The sequence below is a fragment of the Mastigoproctus giganteus genome, chromosome 7, assembly GCF_048544385.1.
Source record: "Mastigoproctus giganteus isolate SK-2022 chromosome 7, ASM4854438v1, whole genome shotgun sequence".
In the NCBI taxonomy this organism is placed as follows: domain Eukaryota; kingdom Metazoa; phylum Arthropoda; class Arachnida; order Uropygi; family Thelyphonidae; genus Mastigoproctus; species Mastigoproctus giganteus.
This window is the reverse complement of record NC_143581.1, coordinates 147028922-147046579: the sequence shown is the minus strand read 5'-3', so window position 1 is coordinate 147046579 and position 17658 is coordinate 147028922. Positions and strand designations below refer to the sequence as shown.

Below are 17658 nucleotides of genomic sequence, written 5' to 3'. Positions count from 1 at the left end.
AATGATTCAGAATGGAATATCATAAATTAAAATTGATTACCGACAGCAAAAAAAATCAAAAATGTTCTTATATTCATATTTTTTTTAAAAATTATGTTGAAATTTTCATGACATGTCTTCCTGATATAAGAGAAGAGGACGCAAAGTCAATAAGTTAAAACAACACAACTGAATGTTAATTCAGAAAATAAAATTCATTAAATATGATATGTTTGTTCATTTACAGGGTAGAGCTTCTCACATGTATCCCTAATTCCCAAAGGGGGATTGAAGGGTGACGAGTAATTACAGACCAGTTAGTTTAACTTCTCTTTCTTGTAAAATAATGGAGTCACTTGTGAAAGATGTATTGCAGGATCACCTAGACAAGACTGCAGCAATAATTCCGACACAGGATGGGTTTGTTAAGGGAAAGTGTTGTCTGACAAATTTGATTAGATACCATGATATGGTTACAAAGGAACTGGATACAAAAAATAATTTTGATATCATATATTTGGATTTCAGGAAAGCTTTTGACACTGTTGCGCATGGAAAACTACTGTACAAATTGCAGCAGAATGGTATTAATGGTAAGTTGCTACAATGGATAAAAGGATGGTTGAGTGGGCGAGGGCAGAGGGTGGTAATCAATGGGTGCTGCTCTTCGTGGACTAATGTTATTAGTGGAGTACCACAGGGTTCGGTGTTGGGTCCACTGTCGTTTTGTATATTAATCAATGATACTGATTAAGGTATATCAGGCTTAGTGTTGAAGTTTGCAGATGATACAAAGGTTCGCAGGGTTGTTAATGACAGTAATGGCAGTGTGCTACTGCAACAGGATCTAGAAAATTTGGGCAGATGAGCTGAGAAGTGGCAACTGAAATTTAACATTGACAAATGCAAAGTACTGCATGTGGATAGAAGTAACCCTAGAGAAATGTACCAACTGTGTGGTACTACACTTAAGGTGGTAGAAAATGAAAAAGGCCTGGGAGTAATTGTGCAGTCAGATATGAAGTTTTCTGAGCAATGCAGACAGGCTGCCAGGGCAGGTCATGGGCTTTTGTCAATGATATACAGGAATTTTGCTAGCAGGGAAAAGGAGGTGATTGTCCCTCTGTATAAGGCAATGGTCAGGCCACGCCTTGAGTACTGCATCCAGGTCTGGAGGTCTCATTTTAGAGAACAAGTTTGGTGAGGAGAATGAAGGGTTGTTGTTGAGTTTAACAACACATAGGCTGCTAGAGCCATATTGTGTCTTTCTAATGGTGAATATGAAATGTGAATTTGCTATATTGTAATAACTATATTTTATGATATATTTCTATATGATTTAGGAAAGTAAATAGTTCTTTTTCATTAGAATCATCTCCCAGAATCTGCAATAAATTTATTGATGACTGTGTATTAGCTATTGATTTAAAGGTGTTTAAGCGGATATTTTGAAAGTGGGGGACAGCCACTAACAGATGGCGAATGTTCAGTTGTACATGACATGATGTACATTGGGGAGTGCTGTCATTAGTTAATAGATACAGGTGAGTGAGGTGAGTATGCCCAATCCTTAGCCTTCCTAAAATTATTTCATCATGCCTATTTTTTCAGAAGCTGGAGAGCCTGAGCTTTGGTTCCGGTTTTATTTGGTAGAGTTTATTTCCTGGATAACCTTTCCAGATTAATGACCAGCTATTATAACATGCTTTACAGATAATGTGTTTGTAATCTGCATATGGAACTTGAAAAGTCTGTGAAATAGTGGTTTCTAGTTGTTTGGCTGCACGATCTGCTCTTTCATTGCCAGCTATTCCAGAATTTCCTGGAATCCAGCAGAATGTCAGTTTGGTTCAATTCCTTACAGGCAAGTAACTTAGAATGAATCTGTTTTATTACAGGGTGAGAGGAGTTGGTATTAGTATTTATGGCAGAGACAGCACTGAGTGAGTCAGTGTATATTAAAGCAGACAGAATTAGATGTTCAATAATGTGATCCAGAGCCAAGTTTATGGCATAGAGCTCAGCAGTGAAGATACTGCATTCTACTGGCAATGAGACAGAAGTGCTGAATGACGGGAAGCTTGCTGCAGCACCTACTTGGGTTTCAGTTTTTGATCCCTCTGTATAGATTTCACATGCGTTTGAATTAGAAAGAGTGTAAGTTGCATGTAACTGTGCGATATTGGAAGGAGACAGGGTGTTCTTTCCCCACTGTTGAAAGTAGTCATCATATATTTCACAGATATTTGTCCAGGGTGGATCTGGTGGTGTCTTGTTCTGAAATATATTGCTGATTTCTATATTCCATGATTGAGCCAGTTCCTTAAATCTAAATGGAGCACATCGGTTTTCATTAGGTTTACTGATGTAAAATGGCTCGCCTTCAGTATTGTAGAGACATCTCCAACAAGGGTGAGAGGGCAGACTACGGATTTTTGCGGCATACATCAGAAGTAAAGTTTTTTCCTTGGAAGATGTAAGGGAGGTTCATGAGCTTCCATGTAAAGGCTCTGAAACGAGGAAGTTCTGAATGCCCCTAGAGCAACTCTCAAAGCACAATGTTGAATGGTGTTTAGTCGTTCTAAAGTACTTTTCCTCACAAAATCATATACTGGAGAGCCATAGTCTAAGCGAGACCTAATGAGAGCTCTATAAAGATGATGGATGAGGGTATAATGATCAGTGCCCCAATGACATGGATGACACACATCAGAGGATGTTTAATTTCTTCAAGCAGATGGTTCGAAGATAGGCCATGTGCTTGAAAGTTCAGTTTCCTGTCTAGTATCAAGCAACGGAAACAGACAGTGTGAGCAAGAGGAACTGGAATGTTATTTATCTTGAGCTCTGGACCAGGATGAAGTGACCGAAGTTAGCAGAAATGAGTGGGAATGGTTTTCTGTTCAGCAAGATGATATCCATTGCATAAGGTGCAGGACTAAATTCTCGTTAAAGCAATTTGTAGCTGTCTTTCGATAGTATTCATGCTTTGCGATTGGCAGGATATGGTGAGATCATCAGCATGCATGTATACTTCAATCGTTTTTGGAAGTTCTTCCAAAATATTGTTGATCCTAATCGTAAACAGGGTTGGACTCAATATGGAACCCTGTGGGACACCCTCTTCTTGAATATGAGATGTTGACAGCATGTTTTTATATCAAACCTGAAATGTACGCAATTTTAAAAAGTTCTGAATTATTAAAGGCAAATAGCCTCTCAGCCCCCAACTGATGCATATCTTTAATAACACCATGATGCCATGTGGTATCAAATGCTTTATGAATATCCAGGTTGACCATCACTAGATGTTGTCTCCTGACAAAGGCATTATGAATGTAGGATTCAATTTTTACAAGTACATCTAGGGTGGACCTGTTTTTACGGAAGCCATATTGGTGATCAGAAAGCAATTTTTCGGAGTCTAGAATCCAGGTGAGCCTCATGTACCATCCTTTCAAAGACTTTGCCCAAACAGCTTGTCAATGATATTGGTCTGTAATTCTGAACTAGAGAAGGATCTTTGCCTGGTTTTGGAATAGCACAAACATAGGAATGATATTCCCATTTCTATCCGAACCATGACAGAGGATATGTATTTTCTGAGAAGATCCGGTTATAAAAGAGTAATAGTATGTAGAGATCAGCTTCACACAGATGCTTCAGCATACTGTGGTGAATGCCATCTGGTCCTGCTGCGCTATTCGGAGATTTGCTCAAAGATTTTCTCAGCTCAGATAGAGTAAACGGCTGGTTATATGGAAGTGAAAGTCTAGTTGAGAAATTAAACTTATGACGTTCTGCATCAGTTTTTACTGCGTTGAAAGAAGGTCACATAAGAGGAACAGGCAGAAATGTTATAAAAAGATTCAGCTAAAGCATTTGCAATGTCAGTAGGAGAGGATACGCCCTGCCCATTGCATTGTATTGCATTATCGGAGACTGCAGCGGTAGAAATTTCCCATGAGAGCATGAATTTTTTTCCAAATGATTCGAGTGTCAGTATTTTAGCCATAATTATGAGAGCTTCCTTGGACTCAGGGGAGGTACCCATAGACTGGAAATGTGCAAATGTGACCCCAATCCACAAAGGAGGATCAAAGGCTGACACAAGTAATTATAGACCTGTGAGCTTAACTTCTGTTCCAGGAAAATTAATGGAGGCACTGGTTAAAGAAGCACTGCAGGATCATTTAGACAAGACTTCAGTTATAGCTCAGACACAGCATGGTTTTGTTAAGGGGAACTCTTGCCTGACCAACTTGATTGGATATTATGATGCAGTCACAAAAGAACTGGATGCAGGGAATAACTTTGATATTATATACTTGGATCTTAGAAAGGCTTTTGATACTGTTGCACATGGAAGACTGCTACACAAATTGGAGCAGTGTGACATTGGAGGCAAATTGCTGCTGCTATGGATAAAAGGGTGGTTGAGGGGGAGAAGACAGAGAGTTGTAATCAATGGACACTGCTCATCATGGACTAATGTTATTAGTGGAGTCCCTCAGGGCTCAGTGTTGGGTCCATTATTGTTTTCTGTATTTATAAATGATATTGATGATGGTATATCAAGCTTAATGTCCAAGTTTGCAGATGATACAAAGGTTGGCATGGTTGTCAAGGACACTACTGACACTATGCTGCTGCAACAGGATCTGGAAAGGTTGAGCAGATGGGCTGAGAGGTGGCAAATGAAGTTTAACATTGACAAATGTAAAGTACTACACATGGGAAACAGCAACCCCAGAGCAACGTATCAACTCTGTGGTACTACACTAACAGTGGTAGAGAATGAAAGGGACTTGGGGGTGGTTGTGCAGGCAGATATGAAGTTCTCTGAGCAGTGCAGACGGGCTGCAACAGTAGCTCATGGAGTATTGTCAATGATATACAGGAATTTTTCCAGCAGGGATAAGGAGGTGATTATTCTATTGTATAAGGCAATGGTCAGGCCACACCTAGAGTACTGTATACAGGTCTGGAGGCCTCATTTCAAGAAGGATGTAGAGCTGCTGGAACGAGTACAGAGAAGGGCAACAAGATTAGTGAATGGAACAAAGGGGTGCTCTTACGAAGAAAGGCTTAAGTTTTGTAAATTACAGTGTCTCTAGACTAGGCACCAGCGAGGTGATCTGATAGAGGTGTATAAAGCCTTGAATGGTTTAAGCATGCTCAATGCTGATGGGATTCTTCCTCTAGCTCAGAAAAATCACCTGAGAGGGCATAAATTCAAATTGAGGAAAGACAGATGTAGGATAGACGTGAGGAAATTTGCCTTTAGCCAGCGGGTGGTTGGTTGGTGGAACAGACTTCCATCCCTTGTGGTGGAGGTTGATAGCCTAAATAAGTTTAAGGCTCAGCTGGACAGGTATTTGGAACGAACAGAGGGGTGAAGTGGAAGTGGGTTTTTTTTGGCTGATGCTGCATAAGCTTGCTTTCTTGCATCAAATGCCTCTACTAATGCTAATGCTAATTTTTGTGAATATCTGAGGCGGATTTAATCCAGGAGTCACGTTTTGCTGTCTTCCTAATTTGTCTTGCTTTGGCTCTGAGTTTTTTGTACATGATTAGGTTTGTGGTAGTTGGAAATTTGCAAAACTGGTCTCAGGCACAGCTTTTTTCTCATTTTGCTTTGGAGCATTCTTCATTCCACCACTGATTTTGATGTACATGCTTGAGCTGATCAGATTTTGGAATGGAAATTTCTGCTGCAGATAATATATGGCTTGTTATGTGATCAGTTACGTCATCAACGTGTTTTTGTTGTACATATAGTTTGTCAAGTAGGACACAAGTTGAATAGTTTTTCCAGTTTCCTTTATGGAAGTTCCAAGAAGTACAGCCTTTAGGACATGACACCGTCTGTGTTTGAATCGAACTGATGATAGGAAAATGGTCACTGTGGAATGGAATATTTAGCACTAACCATTCCATGCTTGGAAAAAGAGATGCTGAACATATGGATAAGTCTATGGCTGATGTAGTACCTGTAGGTAGTTGGATATGAGTTGGAGAGGCAGAATTTAACAGTCAGGTTACGGTTATCCAGGAATATTTCTGTTAATTGGCCTCTCCTATCCATGGTGGAAGATACCCACAATGGATGGTGACCGTTGAAATTGCCGAGTACACAGACTGGAGGTGGCAGTTGTGTGATAAGATTGTCAAGTTCAGTCTGGGAGCAAGAATAAATCGGTGGGATATAAATGGATGCAAGGGTTAACGATATTCCCATTGCTATCCGAACCGCTACAACTTCTGAAGAGGTTTGTAGTTTGAAGTCTTGACGGTATGTTAGTTTTGATAATATGTATAATATGTATAATATCCATTATGTATAATAACTGCATTATTACACAATGCAATAATTATGCAAGTTTTACTAAGACCTGCACCAACTTCATAACACCAAATGAAGGAAGGAATTCCCCCCCCCCAAATCAGTGGTGTCCAAACTACGGCCTGTGAATAATTTTTATATGGCTCGCGCAGAAAGTGAATTAAAACAGCATTTTAAATTTTGTTAATTATTTGAAGAACTATGTACATTTGATGCTAAAATAAGTAGAAATAAAAGAATTAAAAAGGCTGTCATTCTCAATGCAGCAAATATGTGAGAGTGTTGAAGTTATGAAGCCACATGTTGGTGACATGAATTCTATTTCTTTTATCTATGTTTTGTATCAAACATGCAGATGCCCAATCAGAAGCGTGCGTATATACGAGGTGGAATCAAAATGTTCCAGGATACTATTATTTATTGCACGCCTTCTGCTTGACCTTGGTGGCTGCACAAAAGTGTATGTGCAGTACACTTCACTGAAAATTTAACACTAATTTTTTTGAATCACCCAGTGTGGCCCATGAAACAAATCTAACTTTGCAATAGCCCCTGTACAGGAAAAGGTTGGATGCCACTGCCCTAAATTATCAGTCATTACACTTACAAGTAGTGAGAGTACAGTGGAAGTTTACTCAGTTGGTTGGAGTGGGTGCCTAGTTTTGCCAATTCATATATGTGATTTTTTTTTTTTTTTTTTTTTTTTTTGTTAGTTGTTGTGCGCATCGGCTTCTGTGGCCATAATGCACTTCCCAAAGTTTTTGCATTTTACTCTGGTCCAAAGTGGGATTCGAACCCGCGACCTTTGGGTTGCCAGGCAGGCTTGATTTGATTTAATTTGATTTAAGAATTCTTGGTGCAAGAGCTACTGCGGCTAAAATGCGCCTGTAAGATTTTATATAACGGTTTTGTTCTGATTCGTATATTGCTGCTAATAATTTCCAAGAGTAACATAGAATGACTATAGCTTGCTTTAGAGATATTTAGTTTTATATTTGATTATAGTAATTTATTTCCTTGAGGAACTGAAAAACATCTGCTATATTTTTTCTATCTTCCAGTATGGTTTTGAGAGTGAGGGAGTGATGTTTGTTTAGCTCTTTGAAGGAGTTTCGGCACTCATCTGCAAAAGCTGGACAAGTAATCAGTACATGTTCTACTGTTTGTTGTGTGTGACAGATAGGACATGGGGGAGGGGGATCCTCTCCTCGCAAAAGATAAGAGTGACTGAAATACGTGTGTCCTATCGTTAACCTAGCAAGTATCACTTCATTGCATCTATTTTTCTAAATGCTGGATTTCCATGGTTGGAGTAATCTTTAAATCTGATGCAATTTGTTAGTGGTAAGTACTTGCCATTGCTGCTGCTGCCAGTGATGTATCCCACTGTGATCAATAACGTGTTTGTAGTCTGAAAAAGGGTTATATTCTGATGCAGAAATATTGTTGTTGGCTTCTTTGGCAGCTCTGTCTGCTTGCTCGTTACCATGTATTCCGACATGACTTGGGATCCAGCAAAATCTAATGTTACGACGTTGTTCAAGGAGTTTTGATATTCTGTATTGAATCTGCTGTTGTAGTGGATGTTTGTTAGAACTGATATTTTGTATTGCCATCATGGAACTATGGGAGTCAGTAAAAATTATGCTGTTTTGAAAACTTGAATGGTTGATTTCGTTTAGTGCTAACATAATGGCTTGCAGTTCTGTAGTATAAATGCTACAGTCTTTTGGGAGTTTTTGGGCCAATGTGATTCCAGAAAAGTAAACTGGCGCTCCCACATGAGAATCAGTTTTGGATCCATCTGTATATAGAAAGCAATGATCTGAAAATTGTGCCTTATAAGCAGCATGCAGCTGTTGATGGTTTATATGAGAAAGGGTTTGTTTGCCCCAAATGTGGAAGGAGAAGTCACATAAAGGTTGTCTGACTATCCATGGTGGAGTACTTCTTCGTCAGCGGAATTATGTTACATAGGTTAAGCTCTCTACTGAGAAGAAGGTTTTTTAATCTTACATTCGCAGGTTTATTGATTCTTTGTTGTTGCTGATAATGTTGTTCCCATTCAGAAGCAAAAAGAGTTTTCTGTAGAGGGTGGTCTGGTAAGGATTTTATTTTAGCTGCATAAGAGAGTAATTGATTTTGTCTTCTGATTTGCAGAGGAGGTTCTTGAGTTTCAGCGGTCAGGCTCTGCACGGGTGTGGTGCGGAAAGCTCCAAGGGCTAAACGGAGTGCGCAGTGATGTACCGGGTCGAGCCATCTCAGGGCACTAGGTCTTGCCGAATCATAGACTGGGGTACCATAGTCTAGCTTAGACCAAATGAGAAGGCGATATAAAGGTAGTAGGATTGTCCTGTCTGCTCCCCAGGATATGGCGGACAGGACCTTCAAGATGTTCATTTTTTTCAAACAGTGGACTCTTATGTGACTGATATGCTCTAGAAAAGTCAGTTTTTTGTCAAAAACTAATCCTAAGAAACGGACACTATTTTTAACTGGGATGATCTGTTCTTTCAGCCTGAGTTCTGGGTCAGGATGGAGATTCCTTTTTCTGCAGAAATGTATACATGCAGTCTTTTGTACCGATATTCTATATCCATTTCTTTCTGTCCATTTTATGACTCTGTTAATGGCTACTTGCAATTGCCGTTCTATTGTCCTCATATGCTGCGCTTGATAAGAAATGCTGAAATCATCAGCATAAACAGTTGTAAAGATGTTTGGGATTTGTTCTATTATTGTGCTGAAGTGGACTGCAAAAAGTGTGGCGCTAAGTACAGATCCTTGAGGGACCCCTTCTTCTTGATAAAATATATTGGAAAGTGTATTGTTCATTCGAACTTGGAAGGTCCGATTCTTAAGGAAATTGTATATGTAGAGGGGTAGATGTCCTCTAAGGCCAAGTTGATGTAACCTTTTAAGTATACCATATTGCCACATGGTATCATATGCCTTTTGGATATCAAAATTAACCATGACTTGGTGTTGTTTCCTGAGAAAAGCATTTCTTACTTGATTTTCCAGTTGTATAAGTACATCCAAGGTGCGGCGATTTTTTCTAAAGCCAAATTGTTCTGAGTTGAGAAGATCATTATTTTCTAGATACCATGTTAGTCTATTGTTGACCATTTTCTCTAAGATCTTGCCTAAGCAGCTAGTCAAAGCTATGGGACGATAGTTCTGTGGGTCTGATAGATCTTTTCCCTGTTTTGGGAGAGCTAGTATTATTGCATGGTGCCATTTGTTTGGGAAAGAATTTTCAAGGTATATTTTGTTGTATAGATCTAACAGGGCTAATTGGAACTGTTCATCTAATTGTTGTATCATTGCATAATGAATTTCATCAGGACCAACTGCGCTGTGTTTCGCATGTAGCAGAGTTTGTTTTAGTTCTGCTACTGTGAGCGGCAAGTTGTACTGTTCACACTGATTGCTAGAAAAGTTTAGTTTTATTTTTTCGGCTTCTTTCTTATACATTTTGAAAGCAGTGGGGTATGCACAATTTGCAGATGTATTCGAAAAATTTTCACCAAGCACATTGACTATATCTAAGGTATTTGTAACCAACTGTCCCTTCCAATTTAGCAATGGAGAGGAGTTTAATTGAGAATTGTTTGTCATCCTTCTGATCTTTTTCCAGATATGTGTAGCTGGTGTGGAAATAGTTATAGTGGATGCTAATTTCATCCAAGCAGCTTTTTTGCTTATTTTTTGCACTTTCCTGACCTTAGCTCTGATTCTCTTGAATCTTATCAGATTGTCTGTTGTTGGATTTTTGCGAAAGAGGTTCCAGGCTCTATTTCTCTCTTTTTTAGCTTCCCAGCACTCCTTGTTCCACCATGGTTTTGGATATATTCTAATGTTAGAAGATGTTTTAGGTATTGTCTTTTCTGCAGCTTGAAGCATAGTATCAGTAACATAGGCTACTGATGTTTGTACTGATTCTCGTTTAATAATGTTGCACTCTAACTTGGCTAGTAACCTGAATGTTTCCCAATCTGCATCATATATTTTCCATCTGGGGTGCCTACTGGCTTGGCATGTCATTTTCTTCGTGATTTTTAAAATAATGGGGTAGTGGTCACTGCTCAATCTTGTGCACGCTCCATTTAGTCATAGGGAACAGTGTTGGGGAACAGATTGATAAGTCTATTGCAGAACTGCTTTTTGATGGAAGGTGGAAATATGTGTGCGTGCCGTCATTTAAAATCATTAGGTTGTTCTCGACAACTAATTTTTCTATTTGCTTACCCTTCTGGTCTATTTTGGGATCGCCCCATAGTGGATGATGTCCATTTAGGTCACCTAAGAGGCAGAATGGAGGTGGTAGTTGAGTGATTAGCTCTTCGAAATCCTTAAATCGGAATTCTTGATTAAGGTGTATATATATATATATATATATATTGAGGCTATGGTAATGTTGAAGCCTATTGCTAGACGGGCTGTAACTGCTTATAATGGTGTGTTCAATGGTATTGTTTGGGAAGGTACATGTCTGTTAACTAATATTGCAACTCCTCCTCTCGTTGTTCCATTCGTAATGCGATCCTTTCTATATGTGATATAATTTTGGATTATACTATTGTCCTGTGGTTTTAAATAGGTTTCTTGTAGGCAGACACTTAGTGGGTGGTACTGGGTGATGAGGTCTATAACATCATTAGTGTTTGGGCGAAAACCTCGACAGTTCCATTGGATAATCATATCTGTCATTTGGGGTTAGATGTTCCCTCGAATTGCTTCCTTGGGGCTGATTTAACTTTGTCTACCTTGGTTTTGTCTTTCTTTGAAAAATAGGGTCTACCTGTATCCATTTCTTCTTCAGCGAAGATTTCGAGAACTGGTTCCTCTCCTTGGTTTCTTGCATCTGTGTCCATTTGTTCTGCAATCTTTTTTCCTGTACTACCTATATTTTCTTTGTTTGCTTTTCTCCTTACATTTTCAGAATTATCTGGTGGGAAATATAAAGGAGTATTGATAATCTTTTCTTGTTTTTGTGATGGAGATGGTTTGTAAAACTCACGAACCCATTCTGAGATGGATTCTCCTGGGGGGATTGTAACATCCGTTTGTGTGCCACAATATTTTGAATTGGGTAATTTAATTTCCAGAGTTTTTTTGATTGTGGTAATCTGCGCATAAGAAGGTTTGTTTGCTATATTTATTGTAATCGCCTTTTTAGCTTCCTGATATGAAACTCCATTTTCTGCTTTATATTTTTGTATCATTTTTTCCTTCTTCCAAATTTCACATTCCCTTGAATATGCAGTATGTTCCCCTTTACAATTTACACATTTATGGTTTCGAGCTGTGCAAGTAGAAGTGGCATGTTCTTGCGAACCACAGTTTGCACATGTTAATTTTCCTCTACATACTGTCTGTGAGTGACCAAACTTCTGAAAGTTGAAACAACGGAGAGGATTCGGGATATACGGTCTTATATTACAGTGTAGATATCCAGCTTTTACTGATCTGGGTGATTTAGGCATGTTGAAAGTGAGTATCACATTCCTGGTGGGGGTGATTATCCCTTCTTTTTTTAATTGTAATTCTTTTAACACTGATGACTCCTTGTTCCTGAAGTTCCATTTGAATTTCCTCTTCGGGCACATTTAGAAGGTCCCATTCCGTAATGACACCTTATGAGTTATTTAATGTATTGCGTGGGGATACTATTACTGGTATTCCTGCAAAGGTTGTCATTTGTAACAATTTTTTTGGAGTGTTTAGCATTGGCCGTTTCTACCAAAATGTCGCCTGATTTTAGTCTTTTAACTTGTTTTTGTGGGCCGACATAACTCTCAAGAGTCTTTTGTATAAGAAAGGGTGACAATTGCCCTACCGCTTTCTCAGTATTTGAATGTATAATAATATATGTTGGAGAAATTAAAACTTTAACGTCAGTTTTTAATCTCTTTGTGGAGACAGAGTCATTTCTATTGCCTTTTCTGATTGCCTTAGAGGTGTCTCCGAAAGAACTAGATTTCTCATATCTTGGATCAGTTCTATTCGGGTCCGTTGACCCAGTGGATTCCTGGGTATTGGAGTCAGTTTGCTCCATTTCGGCCTGGAAGGAGAACTTTTCCCTTCCAGGTTACCGGTCCCGCCACGTGGAGGCAGGAGCAGTGCCACCCTGTGACCAAGCACTAGGAGGTTAGTAATTAAGATATAACAAAAAATAAAAGGGGAAGAGAAGGTTGCTTTCCTCCTTAATATAGTAAAGTTGCTTTCTTTACTATGAATTATTTAATTGTGTGTTAATAAATGCTTTAAATAAAGAAACGATTTCTACTTCAAGAAAGAGCGCTAATTCAGAGCAAAGTCACTTGATCACAGAATCGCTTGGTACTTGAGGCTGCCAGGCAGGCACTTTAACCACCTGACTAGCCCAGTCAGCATATATGTGATATTAACTTATTAATTATATTTTATGCCTATTTACCCTTTTAACCCTTTTCATTACTGGTTAAAAACTTGGACAAGAGGAGCCAGCAATCAAGAAACCTGGGCACAACTAAACTAAGTGATTACCAGCAAAACTTCTTTTATACATTATATTCTAATATAATATAATCAAGCTGGTGATTATAATTGATTGTACAATTATATTCTGCTCATTTCTTGCTTTATTCAAACTATCCACTCCTTGCACAACGTCAGATGGAAGCTTGTTCCAACAATTGATTATTCTCTGGCTACTGTGCATCTATCCTGCAGCTATCTTTATTAATTTATGCCCCCTTATATAATGTTGTGTGAGAAAACTAACCCTATGTTAGTCACACAGGGTTGCTCTGACCCTACAATATTACAGCAATTTGTGCTTCATCTACTCCATCCACACAGCTAAAAGTCCTAATACTTGTCGTTGAAAATGTTTTCTTCGAATTCTCTGCAGAAAATTTTAGAAATGTCTGGAAATCATTGCACAATTAGGAAAAATTAATGATTAAGTTAAACCTAATTATATGCGTGTGTTGATTGACATGTCATGAAGAGTAGTTAGTATTGACAGTAAGTTCATCTTACTGTCATGTGCTTTCCTCTAATCAGTAATGCTCCTTGGCTTTGTGACATTGAAGCATCATCTAGAATCTAACTGTTTAAGCATACACTTCACATTTCATGTGGTGAGCACTCCTGTTACATGCTTTTGTCTAATCAAAACAACTTGGAAATCAATTTTTAAATTTGCATTTGCTTGCCAACAGGTCTAACGGGAGTTTTAATTTTCAAAAATTAATTTAAAATATATGTTTTTAAGAAAGAACATGGATTTTTCACAACTGTGTTCAGAAAAGACTGAAAATAAGTGGCATCAAAAAATTTAACAATCTTGAATTATTTTTTGCTCGTTTTGCACACACAGAGAAATTTCAAATTTTTCTGCAACTGCTGACAGGTTAAGGACACCAACAGCATTTAGTTTACTCAATCCATTTAAACCCTTAAATACTTCAAAGAGGTCTCCTCACAGGTGTCTAGTTTCTAAGCACTGCTATTTGCAGATGAAGTCTTTTATGGTAATTATAACGTTTCGTGTCCTAACTAATCTGGTTTCTCTTCTTAGCACACATTCCAAACAATCTACATCCTTAAAATGAAGCTTCCAGATCTGAATGCAATACTCAAGATGTGATTTAACCTCTTCATGGATTATCCCAAGGTATCTCGTTTTTAGTTTTAAAATTATATGGAACTATACAAGATATCTTTGGATAAAAGCAAACAATAATACCTCCAAATTTAGGACTGAAACGTATTTTCTTGGGCATTTATCTGACTAATTTTGCATTAGCCAGATAAATTCTGAGATTTCTCGGGATTTTCTTATGCCTGGCAGCAGACAACTGGCTTTTACTTATACTTCTTTGTCAGATTGTAGTTAGTTCACGATTATTGCTTGTGGTGGGAGGTTACTGCTTGTGCATTCCACTTGATTTTTTCAACTTATTTATATAATGAGTAGTGAAGAGGAGACTAGTGACGATTCATACTGCGAATTGGAACTTCTGGCGAATCCGATTCTAATGAATCTGTTTTTCAGGTTTTGATTCAGATGAAGAAAATGGTGATGTCAGTGTTTTAGATGCTAGACAGTGGTTCAAAATTGACTGCACTAAAGACCTCCCCCAGCCACCTCCAAGATTTCCATTTACTACTGCACAGCCAGGTTTGCACACTGAAAGCAATACAGATGAAATGACTCCCATAGACTTTTTTTGCTCTATTTTTTGATGAAGAACTAATCAATCTAGTGTGCTCTGAGACTAATAAATTTGCAGAACCAAGTGCTCGTGATTCTAGTTGGACTCCAGTGATGCATGCTGAATTGAGAGTAATTTTTGCTGTGAAAATGCTACAAGTTATTGTGAAAAAGCCTGAACAATATATGCACTGGTCAAAAAAGCCATTACTTGAGACACCAGTGTTTGGAATTACACTGCCTCTTAGGCATTATAAAAAGATAAAACAATACCTTCATTTCGCAGATAATGAGTCATACGACGCAAATACACACCCAAATCCAAAACTAAACAAGATTTATATGTCTATTACTTTTTAGAAAATAAATTTAGAATTCTCTATATTCCTAAAAGAGACAAAACAAAAGATGAAAGCTTGATGCTATACAAAGTAAAACTACTTTGTATGCAGTACACGCCGTTTAAACCGCTCGATGTGTGGCATAAGATATTAAATGCCGTGTGAATCCGAAAGTGGCTATGTTTGGACTTTCATAATATACAGTGTGCTGCCACTTTATAAGCTACACCTATTTAGTAGCATGTCGAGTCTCCTTTAGCCTTCAAAACAGCCTGAATTCGTCTAGGCATGGATTGAACAAGATGCTGAAAATGTTGTGCAGGAATGGAGTACCATGCAGACATGAGTGTGTCCTGCAGTTCCTTGAGATTCGACGGACGTGTACGCCTGCAGCGAACAGCCCTTTCCAGCTCATCCCAAAGATGTTAAATAGGATTGGGATCCAGGGACTGAGCAGGCCACTGCAGCAAAGAAAAATCATTGTCATGTTCCTGGAACCATTCCATAGTGATTTGGGCTTTGTGCACCATCCTGCTGGAAGTAACCATTTGACTGAGGATAAACTGCCAACAGGAACGGATTAAAAAATACTACAGTGAGGTTTTCTTTTACCTAATGAACCTAGCTGTGTGGAATTCATTTCTACTGTATGAAGCCACGATTTCTGATGGCCAAAAAGTTCTTTCATCCTTGAATTTCAGATTGGACCTGATTGACAAACTTATCAAGAAATATCACCCACAAATTCTACCAGTTAGAAGGGGAAGACCATCCTCAACATCCCACCAAACTCACTATTCACCAGGCCATTACCACATTTATATTCCATCAACTGAGAAGAACTTTCCAACAACTGAGAACTTTCATAATAGCCTAAATTCATTCAAGTGAATAAATTAAGGCAGTGCAACCTTTTTGGCCGGTCCAACTTTCGTACAATGTTCTCTGATAATATTCAGCATTCAGCCAGCCCGGCATTTGCGGATGATCCTTTTTGGCCGGTAAGTCTCCAGGCAGTTGGCCAGCATCAGTACACCGATTTTTCCAGTAATATTCAGGATTCAGCAGTGATGGTTTGCGGTGCCGTTGGTTGTACTCTCCGCTGTCACGTGACAGAGTCACCCGCAGACTAAAGGATTAGCTCGGCAAAAAGAACAAGGGGAAAAATTGAAGTAGGCATGGCCTCCACCCGTCAATCACTGCAGTGTCAGCAAGTCTAGAGTGGTTGCACCCTACACTAAATCTTAGCTATTTTGTCTTCCCTAAATAACATGCATTTCTGTTACTTGCTGCTCCCAAAAAATTGTGGTTTTGTGTTTCTTTTTCAGCTCTGACATGCTGTCATGTCATGTCATGTGACATCCACCACATGCAGTCAAGAAAAAGAGGGGGAATACAGTGAGTGGGCGGGGTTATAAACCATACGTCACTGCTTTCCCCCACTTCTTCTCAACCCCATTTTGTAAGGGGTACTGCTCTCTGGAAAATTACCAGTGTAGTCAACTTCATAAAAGCAAAATCCCTTCCGTTTACCTTATCAGTAATTATATCATAAATAAATCAAACCCCAACATAACACTGCTAATAATAATGAGATCAGGAACACTGCTTTATCATGTTGCTTCTCTGAAGTGCTGCTGTAAAAAAAAGTCATCCAATAAACAAGAAATTTTCTGCTACTATGTGAGTGATCAACCCATGAGTTTCCATTAATACCTTAAAACTTCAAATTTCTCATTACAGGATATTTTGAACTGCTGACCCAGTCTATTCGTCTACATAGTAGTTTTGTTACACTCATCTGGTTTATAACATACTTCTACTCTCACTTCTGTTTTCCCAGTGCTTATGTCACACCAAACTGGTTGAACATTGCAATGGCCACAAATTCAATTTGTCATTCATTACATTTGCTGGAATTCAAGTGGGAGTGGGTGCACTTAGATTTTGTACTTCTTAACCAAGTGAATACTCCCCACCCGATTATGTTTTGTCTGTTCTAAAAGGTAAGAAGTTAAAATTAATTTAAATATAAATTTAATTTAAAGCCACATTTTTTCTTGTGGTTTTCACGAATAGTTACAATATGAAGTTGCTTGCTTGCTGTATTCTACCATAACTCTAATTCATGCTCGCCCACCACATCGATATCATAATTACAGTTAAATCTTATGCTTATTGCATCAACAGATAGGACAAACTGAAATCTACAAATGGATTTTAGCAAACCTTACCTTCGGGGGAAAATATAGTTGTCCTCGAGTCATACCGGCGTGCCTGAAATTCAAAAATACAATTATAAATTTTTCAGAATGCACATAATCAAAAAATCTATAAAAAATAACTACTGTTTCTTCAAATTACACATATACAGAAAAACAATTCGCAAGAAGCATCATAATAACACATAATCACCCACCATGTTGGAAAAATATGATGAATCACATTGCCAGGGTTGTCGCCAGGCTAGCATTCAACATTACAATCAGCATAATAAAGCCCAATGTAATCAAATGCAGTAGTTCCACATAGGCAACTATACTGGTGTGCAAAACTTAAGGACCAACACTATTTCTAAAGGTTACAACCATAAAATCTTTACTTAAAGTTACTGATAAGAATATATTCAGTCTCAGGCAGCGAGACTGAATATACTCTTATCAGTAAATGGCGGTGAAGGTGTTCTCGTCTAAGGAGGCGTTACCGTGGATGGACGTACACAATTCCAGATACTGGAAAGCGGCACTGTAACCGGTGCACGCCCCTGTACTGAGGTAATCCTTTCA

General features: G+C 38.5%; 1 protein-coding gene across 1 annotated transcript in view; it reads right to left on the bottom strand.

Moving 5' to 3' along the window:
- Window positions 1-17302, bottom strand: part of Prosalpha3 (proteasome alpha3 subunit) — a 124369-nt gene extending 107067 nt beyond the window's left edge. The window contains exons 1-2 of the mRNA XM_090377130.1: window positions 17292-17302; window positions 17107-17149 (exon numbers count right to left, since the gene is read on the bottom strand). Of these exons, the coding sequence (XP_090233256.1) occupies window positions 17107-17149; window positions 17292-17294 (46 nt within the window). The 5' untranslated portion in view covers window positions 17295-17302. The remainder of the gene's footprint in view (window positions 1-17106; window positions 17150-17291) is intronic.
- Window positions 17303-17658: the final 356 nt, after the last annotated feature.